At 43.0% G+C, this 17,369-nt stretch overlaps 1 protein-coding gene across 1 annotated transcript in view; it reads right to left on the reverse strand.

Annotated features, from left to right (window-relative positions):
* Window positions 1-16,743, reverse strand: part of LOC306715927 (sodium- and chloride-dependent taurine transporter-like) — a 33,375-nt gene extending 16,632 nt beyond the window's left edge. Inside the window, exons 1-4 of the mRNA XM_079186428.1 lie at window positions 16,578-16,743; window positions 6,212-6,441; window positions 5,984-6,118; window positions 853-941 (exon numbers count right to left, since the gene is read on the reverse strand). Of these exons, the coding sequence (XP_079042554.1) occupies window positions 853-941; window positions 5,984-6,118; window positions 6,212-6,440 (453 nt within the window). The 5' untranslated portion in view covers window position 6,441; window positions 16,578-16,743. The remainder of the gene's footprint in view (window positions 1-852; window positions 942-5,983; window positions 6,119-6,211; window positions 6,442-16,577) is intronic.
* Window positions 16,744-17,369: the final 626 nt, after the last annotated feature.

Raw genomic sequence — 17,369 nt, forward strand, 5'->3', positions numbered from 1 at the left:
AGTGAGAGTGAGAGTGAGAGTGAGAATGAGAGTGAGAGTGAGAATGAGAGTGAGAGTGAGAGTGAGAGAGAGTGAGAGTGAGAGAGAGTGAGAGAGAGTGAGAATGAGAGTGAGAGTGAGAGTGAGAGTGAGAATGAGAGTGAGAGAGAGAGTGAGAGAGAGTGAGAGTGAGAGAGAGTGAGAGAGAGTGAGAATGAGAGTGAGAGTGAGAGAGAGAGTGAGAGTGAGAGTGAGAGAGAGTGAGAGTGAGAGTGAGAGAGAGAATGAGAGTGAGAGAGAGAGTGAGAATGAGAATGAGAGTGAGAGAGAGAGAGAGTGAGAGTGAGAGTGAGAATGAGAGTGAGAGAGAGTGAGAATGAGAGAGACGATGACACCCTTGATCTTCCTACTACTGCATGCTGGGTATTTTGAACAGTGGCTGGGCCAACTTTGAGCAGATAAACTCTTTTGTTTTATTGGACTTAAATGTATTTTTCCAAACAAAGGAGAGCTTTCAAAAGAACAACGTATTCCTTAGAAAAGAACAGGAATAAACTGGTTGTTAAATGACAACGCTACATTCTTCAGTGGATCAGAAGACGATGAATTTGCTCCTGACGGGTTTAATTCCATCATCACTGCCTTTATATGAACCAACTTCAGCTTACATTGTGTTCATCGGCTGGTAGGAAATTATGATTTACCTTTTATCAGCTGTGCATTACCCTTATACTAGCTAGCCAGTACATAGAGGGTCAAGTACCAGAAGTCACTATGTCCTGATAAAATCCTTTATTATGATGGAAATGAAAGAGCTTAACTTTATTGCCACCAGAGTTGGTTTTTTTTCTTCAAATTTCTTCCCAAACCTACCTGGAACAGGTAGTAGAGGCCCCAAGCCAGGATGACGATGTAGTAGATATTCAGCAGGGACACGATCACAATGGAGGCGTAACCAATACCTGGAGAGAGGAGAGAGGAGAGAGGAGAGAGGAGAGAGGAGAGAGGAGACGAGACATGAAGACATCAACGGTTCAGCGAAATGGAAAAAAGCAACTAAAGGTCCAAATATGACGAACAGACAGCGTTCATTGATAAAAGTAAATAAACTGAACCCTCTTTAAAATATTGTATTGTTATGTCAAACTACAATTACTGCTCCTCTGCCAACCAATCATGATCCACATCCGTGTCTGTCCAAAATGTCATCACTGATATTTCTTTTGTCCCCAAGAGAAGGAATGATGAACACATTTGTTTGTACATTTTCCTTGAGAAGCTGGCAGCAGGATGCTTTCTCTGTGGCGGTCCTCCTCTGTGCTGCTGCCAGAGACACGTCTGTTCAAACCCCACAGAGCTGTATTATATAATCTACTGCACCTCAGGCTACGTCACATGGAAATGCGTTTGAAATGATGTAAATCTGATGCAATAGTGCAGCCGTCAAAAAGAAGGTTTACATTGAATGAGAAAAACTCAGAAGTCAGTATTATCTCCTCGTGCATTTGGCCTCCTCAAGGTCGACAGCAATGTGTTTTTAAATATTTAACCTTCAATGGTGTTACCCTGCTCTTAAATGGTATTTGACTGTGTGTGTGTGTGTGTGTGTGTGTGTGTGTGTGTGTGTGTGTGTGTGTGTGTGTGTGTGTGTGTGTGTGTGTGTGTGTGTGTGTGTGTGTGCTCCTACTACACAAGCATAGAAAGATAAGAAAATGGGAGCAGGTGTAGGAGTTGGGATTTGGGTCAAGATTTGAACATGGATTAGGTTTTAGGTAAGAGGTTAAGTAATGATTGTGGTCGTATAAGTATATTAGTGTGTGTGTGTGTGTGTGTGTGTGTGTGTGTGTGTGTGTGTGTGTGTGTGTGTATCAGTCAGCACACACCGCCGACAGAGGCCACTCATCCAAATTAATGTCCTTCAACGTCATTGGCCATCTGTGTGTGTGTGTGTGTGTGTGTGTGTGTGTGTGTGTGTGTGTGTGTGTGTGTGTGTGTGTGTGTGTGTGTGTGTAAGAGTGCTCGCGCCTGGTCTTTATGAAATATCCGCATGAATTCTAGAGTGTGTGTGTGTGTGTGTGTGTGTGTGTGTGTGTGTGTGAATGTGTGAACTATTTCACCATCGCATCATGTCCTTTTAATCACTCCACTAATTAGCAGCTGCCATGAATCTACATCTTTAAACACACACACACACACACACACACACACACACACACAGGCTCGGATCACATGGAACAGTGCTGATCAAACAAACAGATGCGTCCTCCTCCATGATGTCATTTCTTGTGCTCGTCCGCTGACCTCGGCTGACCTCGCTCGCTCTGTTTACATTCACACTCGATCCTTTTTCAACGCACATGACCAGCGTAAAGAAACGCATCGTCTCACTTCCCAGGTGACGACGGTATCTTTGGAGGATCGAGACCGAGGGAATAACCACCAGTGATATTTAGTGGCAGCGTGATAAAATGACGGTGCGATGGGAAATCTTTCATTAGCGTCATTAACCGTTGAAATAACGGGAACCACTCGTACCAACAGATCCGGTCTGATGCGGCTTGTACGAGTGATTTAGGAGAACTTGCTGCAGAAGTCTATTTTCTTAGCTAGAAGCTAAATTTTGAAGCTAGTACTTCATAATGGTGTTATCCTCGTTGACTCTGCAATTCAAATTATTGGCTAATATGATTCTCAATATATTCATAAAGCCTAACAATATCAAACATATAGATTGGCAATTGATGCAATTGTATAAAACTATAATATCAGTATAGACGTCTTCAATTATTTGAAGCCCTTCCCGTTTCCGTTATTGACGGCGAGACGTTTCTTTCATACGGAACCATCTCTTCCTTATTTCAGTGACACGGCGTTAACAGCAGTCGTTATTTGTGCCCGTTACTCTTTATTGGTCTCTTAATTCTGCTGCTGGCGCCATTAAAACAATTAAAGACTTTTCCTTTTTGGGATCTCCAAAAGCAGGACTTCCAACGTAGGACATACGGGGCAGAGCACGCAGCCTTATACGGTATTCATGGGTTTTAATTTAGCGTACTCATAAACACAGAGGTGGCCTTCATCATGTTTACGCTGGTCATTGTCACGAGTATTTAAAGTTAAGAGCCTTTGGGAACCTGACGTTGCACACGCGTACGAGCCCGACGTACCAAAAAGACTTACAAGAAAGTTCAGATAATAATATGAAAATGTTCTTCCATGAGGCCCAATTATGCAGATATTAAATCAACTCGGTAATCAGTACTACACTTGGTTTGAATGGAAACCCCCAAAAAACACAGAACTGACCTTCGTGGTTCATTTCGATCACATCTATGAAGCACGATTAGATGGAGACGCACATTATGATCGGTGAGCGAATTATAAATAACGGCGATCGGATCAAGTTTGATGGATTCTGTCTCGGTCCGTTGTTAGATTTGCCTGAATACCAGAGAACATTCAGCGACGGTCGTATTTTATTCCGGGATACTTTCACGTATTCACGCCCGCAGCTGCTCTCTTTGATTTGAGCGAAACAGGTTTGGTGTTTAAGACTGAACAATCTAACACCAACAACAAGAATACATTATGACATAATTATGAAAATAAAGCAACGGTGAAGATTAATGTTTCCGTTTTATCAAGAACGTGACTTTTGGCCGTTGCCGTGCGACACGACTCTTATTCCAGTCTGTGTGTTGTTAGTCATTCAATACGAGCTCGGCTCCCGGACTGAACGCGAGCGTGTTGATGGAAACCGTTGAGATGTGTGCGGCGTATCCGGCCTTCGTTGGTGTCAATCGTCTTTAATCCCGTTCCCGGCTTCAGGCTAATTACCTGTCGCCTGATAGTTGAGACTGAATTCGGTTTCCTCTGGTTTAGTCAGTCTTGACTTTGTGTTCATGTTGCGTTATCCTGTTTGACTTCGTGGACCGGGGTTGTTTTCAGCAGTGACCCGTCTGTACTCTACTACCTGTGTCTACCACTTCTGTCTGCACAAAAGAACGACAAACGCTTTACATGTCGACAGAAATAAACGATTTGAGAGTTGCTCTTTCTGCAGGTCGAATTAAAACAAACTATCTGGCTGCACTGATCTCATCGGGCGCTTGCCGTCGTCCTTCTGTTGGGAGTGGATCAGAACGAATGATCGTTGCTCTCGGAGGTTTTTCAATGAGCACAACACGAGACGTGGGCAGCGACTCAGAAGTCTGCAGCCACATGTCTCCATTCTCTTTCTCTCATTTCAGATCAAACCCATAATGCCTCATTAGCGCGACGGGACTTTACATTTATATTTCCAAAATCATGTTGACAAGAAAGGTCTAGAAGGGGATCTCTGTTTTCCATCTACCGTGTCTCTCTCTCTCTCTCTCTTTTCTTGCTTTAATCCTTTTGATTTTCCACTCCCTTCATTCTATCTCCCCTTCTCTGTCTCTCTCTCTCTCTCTGTTTGTCTTCCCTTCATCCTGCCTCCATTTTTTTCCATGGCCTCCCTTCCTTCCTTCCTTTCTTTCTCCCTCTCTCCTCTCGCTCCACCTTTTTCCTCGTCTTTATCAATCCATCTCACGCCTCCTCTGGCTGATCTGCTTCTTTTCTCTCTCTCTCTCTCTCTCTCTCTCTCTCTCTCTCTTCACCTCTCTGATGTGTTGCCGCGCTGTTGCCGTAGCAACGTGTGATTTGGGACACTCTGTACACCGTCTCGGGCGTGTGTGTGTGTGTGTGTGTGTGTGTGTGTGTGTGTGTGTGTGTGTGTGCGTGCGTGTGCGTGTAAGTGTGTGTGTGTGTGTGTGAGACGGCGGGGGGATAATGTGTCTGAAAGGAAGAAAGTGAAAGCGAGAACAGCGTCATGAGTAAATAATTAAATGAAGATAATGAAACGGTCACGGCGATAAAATTACCGAACTAAAATAACAAACCTGAGGTGAGATTAGAGACGATGTTTACGTATGTAGAGTGAATATTAAAAAGCAAAAAACTGAAAAACAAATACCGACCGAGAGCAGAATAGATGATGATGAATGCGTTAACCTTAATCAGCTGGCGGCGGACAGGAGGAGAGGGGGAGGTGAGGAGAACCGACGAGGGGAATGAACGAGGAGGAAAGGAAAGGAAGGAAATATGATGGAAGAAGTGAAAGAGAAATAAATAAAAAGGTGTGATTCACTCCGATGTAAAATCATGAAATACATCGACTCTAAAGTGTGCTTTTCTCAGAAGAGAGAAGGTTTTCACCGGGGAGCGAGGTGAGAGCCGGAGAAGGTTAGCGCTGAATAGAGGCCTCAGTGTGTCGGTGTACCCGTGCAGTGCCTGGTTGCCTGGTAACGGTTGCAGGGTAATGTCTCAGCGGTCTGATTGGAGGAGAGTCTGGTGTGACTCAGCCTTATGTTGCACAGCCATTCCTCTGTGAAAAACAACAGAGGTCTGGAAAAATGTTAAGCCCAGTAGTCGGGCAGGAGACGAGCTGCTGATAGCAGCGCTGCTGCTGCGTGGCTCATCGGTCATTAGTGAGACGCCGTGGGGGGGGGCGGGGCAGGGGGCGGAGCTATAAGTGGAGCTGACAAAAAAAAAACTACCACAATTGGTTTAATCATCTATTAAATGTTTTTTTTTGCAGTGAAAAGCATATACCAGCCTGTAATATGTATGTAACACAGTGTGTATCATGTGGTATTCATGCTGTTCTCACACACTTCGTAGCTGAGAAGTAATGCAGTATAATTCATAAATAAACCTTTAAAATACATGTTATGGGATCCACGTAACTCGGCGTCGGGAGGAGGTGGGGGTGTACGGGTGGGTAACAAAATCACCAGATTGTTACCCAGTAGACCATTGTTCGTGTCCCGTGTGAAACCAAGAGTCAGTGTTCACTAATTTGTGACGTAGCTGCTGCACTAAAGTGACGCCACTTGCAGAGTTATGTTAACCGAAAACCGGCACTATGTTTGCCCGCAAATGTAACGCTACAGCAACAGTCAATTCAAATCACTGGGGGACGTACCAGTAAAGATGGGGCAGAGCTTCTCCCAGCAGGTGATGCCACCCTCAGAGGTGAACTGACCCAGGGAGACCTCCAGGAAGAAGACCGGCAGACCTCCGCCAAACAGGAAAATGAAGTAGGGGATGAGGAATGCACCTGGGTGGAGTTAAAACAGTCATTTTAAATGTGAAAAAAAAAGCAGATAAGCAAATCAACCCAATGAACAGATGAGGTATAACAATGCCTTACCTCCACCATTCTTGTAGCAGAGGTACGGGAAACGCCAGACGTTCCCTAAACCAACAAAGCCGCCAGCCACAGACAGAACAAAGTCCAACTTGCTGGCCCACTTCTCCCGCTGCGGATGTTTGCCCTCCGCCTCGTCTTCGGGCCGTGTGCCGGGGCTTTTACCGGGAGACGGCTTCAGAGTGTCCTTGTGGAAATCCTTCAGGCACTGAAGTTTCTCTTTTTGTGCCATTCTGTAGAAACAGGAGACGGAGAAAAAAATAAAAAATCCAGTGAGAATTGGATCGAAATGAATCCACTGACAGCAGCCTTTTAATACTGCGGTCAATACGTAGAAAGCTAAATAGATTTTCAGACCCCAACAGAACCACTTGACGGTGGCTGGCTACACTCCAAAGTGTTGGCTGGTGACTGGTGGCGGCAGCTTCGGACAACTAGGTTTGAAAACTTTCAAACGTGTGCTGAAAGAAGAGAGGAAAGACTACACGATATTCCAGGTGTTCACATCGTCTATTTGCCCTGAAAGCTTTTAAAATGATCCAACAATATATTTATGGACATCTTCAAGATAGAGTCAACTGTACTCCAGTAGATACAAAAATACAAGTTAGTTTTAATGGGAATCACACTTGTGATGTTATAGTTACAGTTTCCCAAATATTAGTCTGTTGCACAAACAATATCTCCAAAAACCGTTCAGCAAAGGTGGCGGTAGAGTAAATGGAAAAAACAGCCCCAAGGAGTGAGGAAGGGTAATGGTGACGTTCATGACTTCCAAGAACATTACAAGAGATCGTTTTTCACTAATTAATTAATAGTAAATATTAATACCTTTCTATTGCTCCCAAACTGCCAGAAGCCTGTTTCAAGCGTAACTTTGGTAAACTGGCAAACTATTTAACTCCACGTTTAACAGCATGGCTCCTCAATGGATTGTGGATCATAGCTTCCAACGTACGTGAACAAAAAATACATTTGATATCATTTATATCAACCTTGCATCACGCTTGCAGACACATACAATTAGTAACTAGTTAGGTTTGGGCAACAAACTACTGCGTTAAGTTTAGCAAAATGATCAAGTTTGTGTTCAAAATGAAGCACAACGTATCAGTGTAACGTAATATTTAACCTAACGTTACAAACAGCGAAAGGCAACAGCGCTACGTAACAGCACACCAACGCGACGCAACAATGCAACAGTTAGATCCCAAAAATAACCTTTTTTTAGCAAAATGTAATACATGCAAAAGCTTCCACCTACACATAAACCCTTGACTTCCATCTTAAATGTTTGTTTGCATTGATTTTGATTTTGTTGTAAAGTCATTCAGCTTCACCCACTAGCTCAATGTTGTAGTGGAAGTACAAGTTGCTTGTTTTCAATGTATCTGCCTTGAATTAAAAGCTACAGCTAAAACAAACACACTTAAAATGTCCTTTTAACGGATGAAGTCGGGGCTCTTCAGTCTTGTATGTGTATACGTGCAGTAGAGAGGGAGAGAGAGTCAGAGGGAGAGACAGACATACTTAGTAGTCAGCAGATGTCTGTCATTGTGGGAAATGTCATTTCTTTATCTATTTCCATCTAGCAGACTGCTGTAGCAGATCTTTGTCTCTCTCATTCATCCGTTCTCTGACTTTCTGCAAGATCCTGAAACGGGTCAGGATCGACGACAATATTACATCTCAGATGAATCCTTGTGTGTTTTTTATCTGTTGCTTATTTTATTTTCAATGATTACGAAACTTTTACCAAACAAGTATTAAAAGAAATCTGCTCGTTTCTTTTCTGGCAGCGACCAACTGTACAGTACATCCGCCATCTATCTGATAGCGCAGGCAAGTATCCTTCAAACTAGTTAATGATTTCACAAACACACGTACAGACACATTCGTTTTCATGACTTCCTAGACAGTTAATTAATAACACTGAGGAAAATGAAAGCACACGCTGTGTGTGTGTGTGTTTAATTTAGTATTTCCTGCTTGAGATACAATGGACTCCATTATGTCCGTGGCAAACTACAGCGGTTGATATTAATGGCCAAGAGTGATATTACTTCCACTACAGAGGCGGAATGGCATTTTGATGTGAATAACAAAACCAGCTACAATTAATGCGAGATGAGAGAACTATCCTGCAACACCGGCTGATGCTCTTTGACCACAGAGAGAATGGGATCATGGAGACTGTTTATACAAGAAACACTTGAATGAATCGATTGTGGTTGAATTATATTTTTAGACAAGCATTAATAGTAGCACACACTGTGATTTGCTTGCTTACACTGTATCACAATGCATTTCAGTTTAACTGCCTTGTTTCGGTTCATTTTGGCACAGCGTGCAAAGCAAATCCCTTCCCAATCCTACTGAAAACAAACAGGATGGACGCCACTATAGAGTTGGGTGTCATCAGCAAAGAAATACATTCTCAAACCTTGCAGATGGTGACTCCTAAAACTGAGCTTTGTGGCACTCCATGGAAGCTTTAAAACTCACTATAAAAGTTACCACAGAAAAAGTGGGTGAAATGTATCAAATGATACATCCACAGGCTTGGTTACATAGGATCCAATGCAATATCTAATCCATGCATCTCCACTGAAAACCAAGTGAAGGAAAAGATGCCTAAACATTACACAATCATCTCCACAGCTTAAGCCTTAATCACATTGAGCTCTTATCATTGTACCATATTTGGCATATTCAGCTATCTACAATGCAGAGCAACACATTTGTTCCTGAGCAAGAGGTAGAACAGATGGGAGTTACAGACGTGGATTATGGGAATTAATGAGATCCACAATCAATACTGATGCACAATCACATCAAATATTAAATAAGTAATCTGTGTGTATTAATACAAATAGAGGTTTGTTTTGCTACTTTGTGTTTCTGCATCATCCGTCAACCTTGTCGAGTTCACAAAAGCGTTTGCGTAACACTTGTGTAACACATTTACAACATTGAAGCCCGTTGCTTTACATTTGCACTTTGTACTATAAATTATTTTGGATAAATGCAAATAAAGTGCTTCAGGGCAACACTGTTCTTTTTCCTGACATTCATTTACTTCCTCTCAACACTTAATATGCGATCATATTTTGCTAGAGGGTAAGCATGGTGATGATAAATGTACAATAATTAACGTCTTCTTTAAAGTATAACTTTTGTATAAACGAAGAGTCAAGAAAAAATATTAAAACTGGGCAATGTGGTTGCAATCCTTTTTACAACACAGCAATCGGCAACCCTCGACACTTGTCACGGTGTGAAGGACGCTCCAATTATGTGTTAAAGCGTTAAAGCGTCGACCAATCATACGTTTTATTTTCACCTTGATCCGTGATGCTATTGAAGCTTGTGTGAACACAGCATTAGAAATAGGTTGAGGAGCGCAGCTATCCGGAAAAAGAACTTTGCATTGAAACTAGGCAGCTTAGGTAGCTCAAGGAATCTGATGTTGATGCTTCTTGGACACTTCCCGGTGGAGGTGCTCCAGGACAACCAACTGGGTGGAGACTCAGTGGCGGAACCTGACCCCAGGTGTGAAAGAGCTGGCGGACATCCCAGGGGAGAAGGGCTCATGGTCTACTGTACCTTCATTACTTTGCTGTCATCTCCTGCCACATGGACCCCGGATGGGCAGCAGAGAATGGGTGGAACTGAGCAGTGAGCATTAGCAGAAGTAGCTGCCATAGCTAATCTACCAGAAGAAAAGAGTGCCACCCAGAAAAGCTTCATCGGAAGACCCAAAGTAGAAGACGTCACCATGCTGTTTTAAAGGTTGACTGTCGGACGAGGAATTTGCAGATTTCACATTTCGAGCAAAGAGAGTTTGACGTTGTGAGGGGCGGTGAAATTCATCACAGTCATTAGAGAGCAGCGATACACAAGCAGGAAAGGTTGGTGTTGCTCGTTGCCTCCAGCGACCTCCAGAGAGCGAGACACGCCGTGGGAATCACGGTGACCTTTGGGATGATTTAAAGCACAGGCAACATTCTTGCTGTAAAACATAGAGACTCATTGTCTCGTGTGTGTGGGAGAGATCGCTGGGCTGAGACTCATGTAGTGACTTCAAAACCCAGCCACCATCACACACACACACACACACACACACACACACTTTCTAACCACTTACATAACACACTCTCCTATTCTAAGACCATGTACGTTTCCACTGGGCTGACCACCTTTTAATTCCACTCTCCTCCTCCACCTCCTCTGCCCCACATTTCTTTCACTCCTTCCTCTCTTTGAGAATCACAACTGATATTTTACTCCAACTAGGCTCGGGCGATATGAAGAGATAATTGTTCGACACGATATAGGTTGGCCACGATAATGGGCCTCAAATGTCCACGATAACTATTCTTCATTGCACTGTTGCAGCGTATCAAAAGAAATGACCAACATCCTGATCCTAGCGTAGCCTACGTGTCATTTATTTGTATTGTGGTTATACGTATAAAAGCAATTCATGGTGCTGTTAGATTGCTGCTGGAAAGCCTCGTTAGTACAGTTTAGCAAACAGTTTATGACTTCTGTAAAAATGTTTTTAAAAAGGCAAAACGCCAAAGAATATGGATTATAGGAGAATATATTTGTTTGATAAAAACATACATTTTGGAAATCAGCTACAGACGGGTTACTAAAAGAGAGAGTGACAAAGAAAAGTGAGTCACACGCACATAAAGACAAATATAGATGCAACAGATGCAGATAAAACAAAATTGAGCAAGATTGGAAACAGCACAGCATGAGGGACGGAAACGTCAAGTGTAACAGAGTATCACAGTAAGAATGCATGTGAGAGCTGGAGGCACAGACAGAGATAACAGGAAGTGTAAAAGTTAAAGAATGCAGAGAGTGCATACCTTCTAGTCTTATCTAACTAGGGTCAACACTCACTGTTGATTCTCTGTATTTTTTTGAGTTTTTTCTAGAATTCAATGTCATGCAGGTCAGTAGGTTCCACTCCTGTTTCCACACACTAACATAAACTAAGATTTGTAGCTAGACTGTGATACCAGAGTACGTCTTGGCATTCATGAAACGATCTGGAACCTACGGATCAGTACGTGTAGCATCAGTCTCAGGACAACACAAAGACGCTTTGCCCTGACGAGATCCCTGCTCTTATCCTGAGTGGGTGGTTCAGTGCTAAGCTGGGGTTTATCACCAATTTTTTCGGCGGCTGCATGAATGCGCCAGCTTTTATCATTTCAACCGTGCATTCATGTCGTATCAGATATATGTGTGAAGTACAAACGGCTACCTCGCACATTTACATGAACACCGTGTCACCGTGTCAGACCACAAAAGAGCCTGGTGCCAGGAAGTCTGAGTCATGAGATTCTACTGAAAAAAAGAGGAACTACTCATTTTACCAGCAGATGGCACTTCAAGTGCAGCTCATGCAAAAACGAAATACCATCGACAAAGAAGAAGAAAATATGAATTTTTGGTTGATAATCATAGTTTGCTCACCTGACCCAGCGGATGGTTTGTTACACAGAACCATCGGAGAAGCAGTTATTAGTACCTGCACTGTGTACACTGGGAAAGGCCGGGAACTTCAAGAACAATACATGACAGGTGATTGGATGAACCATCCGTCAATCAAACTCTTGCCGAAGCCAGTGGGGAGAAGAGCGAAACGCATCTTTTGCATCAAGGAAAGCCTTCAATGTTGTTCTTCGGTCTTCTTTCAATGATAAAATAAAAACACAGTTGTGATGTAACTGATGCTATTGCAGCATCTACGCTAACCTCTTCGGGAGCCGCCATCTTAGTTTTGAACGAACCTCGGGACTCTGATTGGTCAGCGCTCTGGTTTGTTGGGACACAAATGATTGGACGTTGGAAACAGCAGCCGACTAAATGATAACCCAAGGTTCACCCACTCTCTTGTTGTGGAGCTGTTTGGCCACATCACACACACACACACACACACTCTTCATCAGCAGATTTGAGTTTTCTCAGTTGTCGTGGAACGACAGATGTACAAACTTTCCAAATATTTAACATTTAGAAGGTTGCTACTTCCGCCTTCTGGTTGCTGTAATGATCCACGCAGGGTTTTTAAAAATCCAAGACATCCCAGTTTGAAGGGTGAAATGGCCGCATCGCAAACAAAAATGCACCAATTTGTTTTCCGGCGGCAGCTTACTGAACAGTCTTCGGCGGTCGAGTTTGCTCAGTGGTCATGGAAGTGCAGATGTCCAAAGGTTGCTTTTGCTTGCTGCTTCAAATCTCTGGTTGTTCAGATGATCCACTTTCGATGCAGAGTTCATCCATTATGTCAACTATCGGTCGGTAAGCGGGTCGCTGGTCTGTTACAGTCTGTCGTTCACCTTCCATCAGAATACTTGACCTCCACCATAAACATGTGAAGATGGGCACTTGGCATTCCTTCCTATAATAACAAGCTTGACCCCCCTGAAAGCCGGCTATAAATCAACATTTTAACTGCTTTCACCTTCAGCTGCTGACCGAGATTACTAGCTGCTCAAACTAAAACACAATTATATAAAACCATTGAACATTAGAGGAAGACCTCCAAGGACATCATTTTTCATGCTCTGGTCAATTTAGTGCTATTTTGTATAATAATAATAACATATCTTCTACTAGACATGGGGAAAGAAAACATACAGTACACATATATTTACTAGTTTGTCTATTTGCGTTACAAGATTTCTCCTAAATTCTCAAAAATGTACCTTTAGATAATGCTTAATTTGCATATTTAACCATAAACTTTCAGAAAATTTGTAATATAGAAAATAGTCTAAACGTAAGTACTCTACTGGGGAAGTTTCATGATGATATATCTATTAGAATAAAATGTACCCTGTTCACCTGTAGTGTCTTCAAAATGTCTGTAATGTAACTAAACATCTCTTTAAAAAGACGTTTTCTCTAAATTTGTTTTTTCTCAGACGCTGATCCAGAAATCTCCACTTCAGCAGCTCTTACATACACAGAGGGGTTTGTTCACACATTGTTCAGAGACTCATTTATACAGCATTTTATTTGTAAAAAAACATGGCAAAACTTGTTTTTTTATGGATGTTGACAGTATTTTCTGATTTAGCTAGTGATACAAAGAGGTATCCAAAATCCCCTGAGTAAAAACCTTTGACTCTAATAGGTCAACAAAATGAAACAAGAGTTTTTAACTTGGCTTTATCCAATGTTCAGATTTCGGTTCTGGAAATGTCTGCAACATTCAGCCCATATTTAAAAAGATCATTCCTTAATTGCATATATAACCATCCATTTTGTAGTACAAATGCAGTACAAAAAACGGCTTGTCTTAATGTCAGTAATCAGCCGGGGATGTTTTATCTACTAGTCAAATTTGTAACCCTATTCACCTGTAGTGTCTCCAGGGGCGGTTGTCTGGGTGTGTGTGGTTCAGTGGTTCATGCTGGTTAATATGTACAGTAGCAGTGGAGGTTCAGGAAGAGCTGATATCACTGACAGACGGTCATATACTGGAAGTCTGACGGCAGCTCTTGCAGTGTAACTGAGGCTGATGGTTTTATTCACCCTGTCACTGTTGGCTCTCTCAGTTTCCATTTGTAAAAACTACCCTGGGAATGCTGACGTGCTTATGACTGAGAATTCACAAACACACTCTTAATGAATGATTTAACAGCAAACAAGTTAATACAGCAGCTTTCATTTTTCACTTAAATAAATATCCAAACATACAACTGGATAGTTGGAACATTTCGATGCATTTTGTGTAATCAAGTGATGTTTTTTTTGTATTTTCCATGATCAGCAGCAAGAGAAAGTGTGCCACCTACAGAAGCAGCCACAGGACACAAAGAGAGCATTATAGTCAGAGGTGAGTCTCTGGATGCAGGAGATCTGATGCGACAGTGGCCGATTCAGAAGAGGACGCTACAGCAGCCAAGATTAGTTCGATTAATCTCAGGGTCAGGAGCTGAAAGGTTGGACTTGTACACCAGTTTATCAGCCAGTCTGTGTGATTCAGCTAGAAGGTTCCACCCCAAGTACATCTACAAAGAAGTCCCCAAATGGGACGTTTCACTTTTCATGCTAACCAACAAGAACATCTTTACACTGGGTTTCAGGGGAGAGTTTTATTCTTATTTATTACTTTCCATCCTGCCAAGAGTATAATCCATGGCAAAAAATGATAAATCCTTGCACAAAATAGCAGCAAATGACAGCCGTAAATAACTATAGTTACCAGTTGTATGCCTCTGCCAACCAATCATATTGTCTGTCCGAAATGTCATCCCATCATAGTTTTCTCTTATTATTGTCATATTTAGCAAATATATTCTTGAGTCATGGCCACGGTGAACAGGTCACAGTGAGCTTTGAGCCCCAAATTCTAATCAGTTCAACTTTGAGTGCAAGTGGAAGTTTTTGTCCTGGGATATTGAGAAAGGAACGGACAGACGGACAACCTTAAGATATAGATATAATGCGTCCGGCCACGGCAGTCGCCGGCACAAAGTCTTGGCAGAGTCCCAAAAGACTCTGCATTCTGGGAAAGGTATGCACAGGTTTATGACAACCGTGTCTCCATTTGGATTAGCATGTTTTCTCTGCATCTTGAAATCACAAACTTTCACACGGACAGCAAGTCATGCTCTCGTTGAACTACCTGCTAAGGAAGTAACGATAGAGGGCTTCACACTATGACTTAGGCGATCGCCAGGATTGCATGTAAAGGAAGATTTCAAACTAATATAAAGAATTCTGTTATCAAGACAAAAGTCTGAGAATATTTGTACTTCATCAAGACAACATAGAGAAGTTTGTAACTTGTTTCTATGAAGATTCGAAAGAGAAAAACTGTCAAAACCATCAGGACTATAACACCACAAAGGACAAAGTTTTTGTGCATTTGTGCATAATTCAATTAATCTCCTTAAAATGTACACAGCGTCAAATCAACAGAAGTTATCTTCAGACACTTATATAGTCATATAAGGTCCTGAGCTCTGGGTGGGCAGCCAGAAACACCAATTGTAACACCAGGAAATAATCGGCAGCAGAGCAGAGCAGCTCCCTAACTAAGAGATCCAACAGCGAGAGAGAGAGAGAGAGAGAGAGAGAGAGAGAGAGAGAGAGAGAGAGAGAGAGAGAGAGAGAGAGAGAGAGAGAGAGAGAGAGAGGGGCGTGGGATGGAATAAACCCACCTTGAAGACTGCCATTCTTACTGTGCTGATCTCGTACTGTACATACACACTGAACACAAACCTTTAAATCCATTCTGTTTCTACCTTAAGAAACCCATGAGAGGGGGAAGAGAGAGGGGGGAAGAGAGAGAGAGAGAGAGAGAGGGGAAGAGAGAGAGAGAGGGGAAGAGAGAGAGAGAGAGGGGAAGAGAGAGAGAGAGAGAGAGAGAGAGAGAGAGAGAGAGAGAGAGAGAGAGAGAGAGAGAGAGAGAGAGAGAGAGAGGGGAAGAGAGAGAGAGAAAGTGAGAGAGAGAGAGAGAAAGAAAGAGAGAGAGAGAGAGAGAGAGAGAGAGAGAGAGAGAGAGAGAGAGAGAGAGAGAGAGAGAGACTCGTGGAGAAGCAGCGCGCGATGCTGTGCAACGTGCGACTGACGATCATCTCCGCCTTCTCAGCGCTCTGAGCGCCTCACTTCCCCCTCTTTTCTTTTGCGGTTTAATAACGGAATTAAATGAAATGAAGTCAATGAAATAAAGCAAAAATAAGAATATACAACAGGACCATTTCCTTCCGCTGGAATAAAACTCAAATCTATACAGATGTTGGAAAAAGAGACGGACTGCATGACAAAAGAAAATAACCAGTTCATACCTGGAAGTCTACATAAAATGGACTGCTCGACATCCTTAACATGAGGGTGGAGGGAAAAAAAAGAGAAATAAAAGAATAAAATATCCCTTAAGAGCATCTCACGCACGAATGTATGAATAGTCTAGAAAACACATGAAGAAGACAAAAAGGTTACTCAGGTTACATTTAAAGCTATTAAAAAAAATTGAAATCCACCAACTCAACACAGAGAGAGAGCAGTCTGTATCCAACATCTACATCACAGCTTCCCATCCGCGTTAACACTGCCACCAGTACAAATGAATAGAAAACACCAAGAAATGCAAGAAAACGCAGCTAATTGATCATTTCCACCCATAAATGCACGCGCTCTTCTTTAACGCTGCTCTTGGTTTGAAAATAAAAGAAATCTCATTCAGACACAACACAGACGCAAATAAACGCATGGAAATCATAATTATGATAAAAATCGGAATAATGTGACTAAGAAGAGCGCAGTCATCCTTTCCAGACCCGTTTCTAAGGTGTGCAAGAGGATGTAAATTATTAGATTTTTTTTCCGTTACCTGCTCTGTTGATGTAATGTTGTATATTATTTTGTCCTTTTAATGTCCTTTGAGCGCGGTCCCTTGCACGTGTCGTCTTGTCTGTGTCCGCGAGAGCGACTGAGGGGCTGGACGAGTCGGTAGCTTATATTTTAGCCTGTTTATAAACCTCTCTTTCTGACCTTTGTCTCTCTAAACGGGGGGACATGAGACATCCGCGGCAGTGGAAAAACACCGGCCTGCCTCCTCTCAGCGCAACAGGAGAGCTGCGTGACGCTGCGTTGAGGGCCCGCCTCTGATTTTCTGTCAAGTGCGCCGTTACACGAGGAGCGAAAGTGGATTTGGAACTGATGCGAACCGGCGCGTCTTTTCCAAACGCACCCGGCTGAAAACACCGGACCGCCTCGGTGCACTTTCTTCTCCTCATCACTCCGCCACAAAGTAGCTCTGTCCCGGGGCTTATTTTGTAATCACCCACTCCTATCCAGGAGCATTTAAAGGCTCCGCCAAGTGACACGGAAATGTTTTCAGTTTTCAAAGTAGGGTGGGGGGGGGGGGGGGGGGGGGGGGGGGGGTTACGAGCAGCACGTGAATGCAGCATTAAGGGGGCCGTCCCCGTCCCCCTACCCATTTCACGAGTTGGTTGGTTGGTCGGTATCTCAACCGGCTCTCACGGGTACACCACATCAGATTCTGAGCCCTCCCTCACCCCCGCCCGCTCCCGTTACGCGCGTGAACCGTGCGCACACGAAAGCGCTGGATAGTGCACGCGGCGTTGGAAATAAAGGAATCGTGTGAGGAGTCTGTGCAGCA

Source organism: Pholis gunnellus (genome assembly GCF_910591455.1).
Source record: "Pholis gunnellus genome assembly, chromosome: 3".
In the NCBI taxonomy this organism is placed as follows: Eukaryota; Metazoa; Chordata; class Actinopteri; order Perciformes; family Pholidae; genus Pholis; species Pholis gunnellus.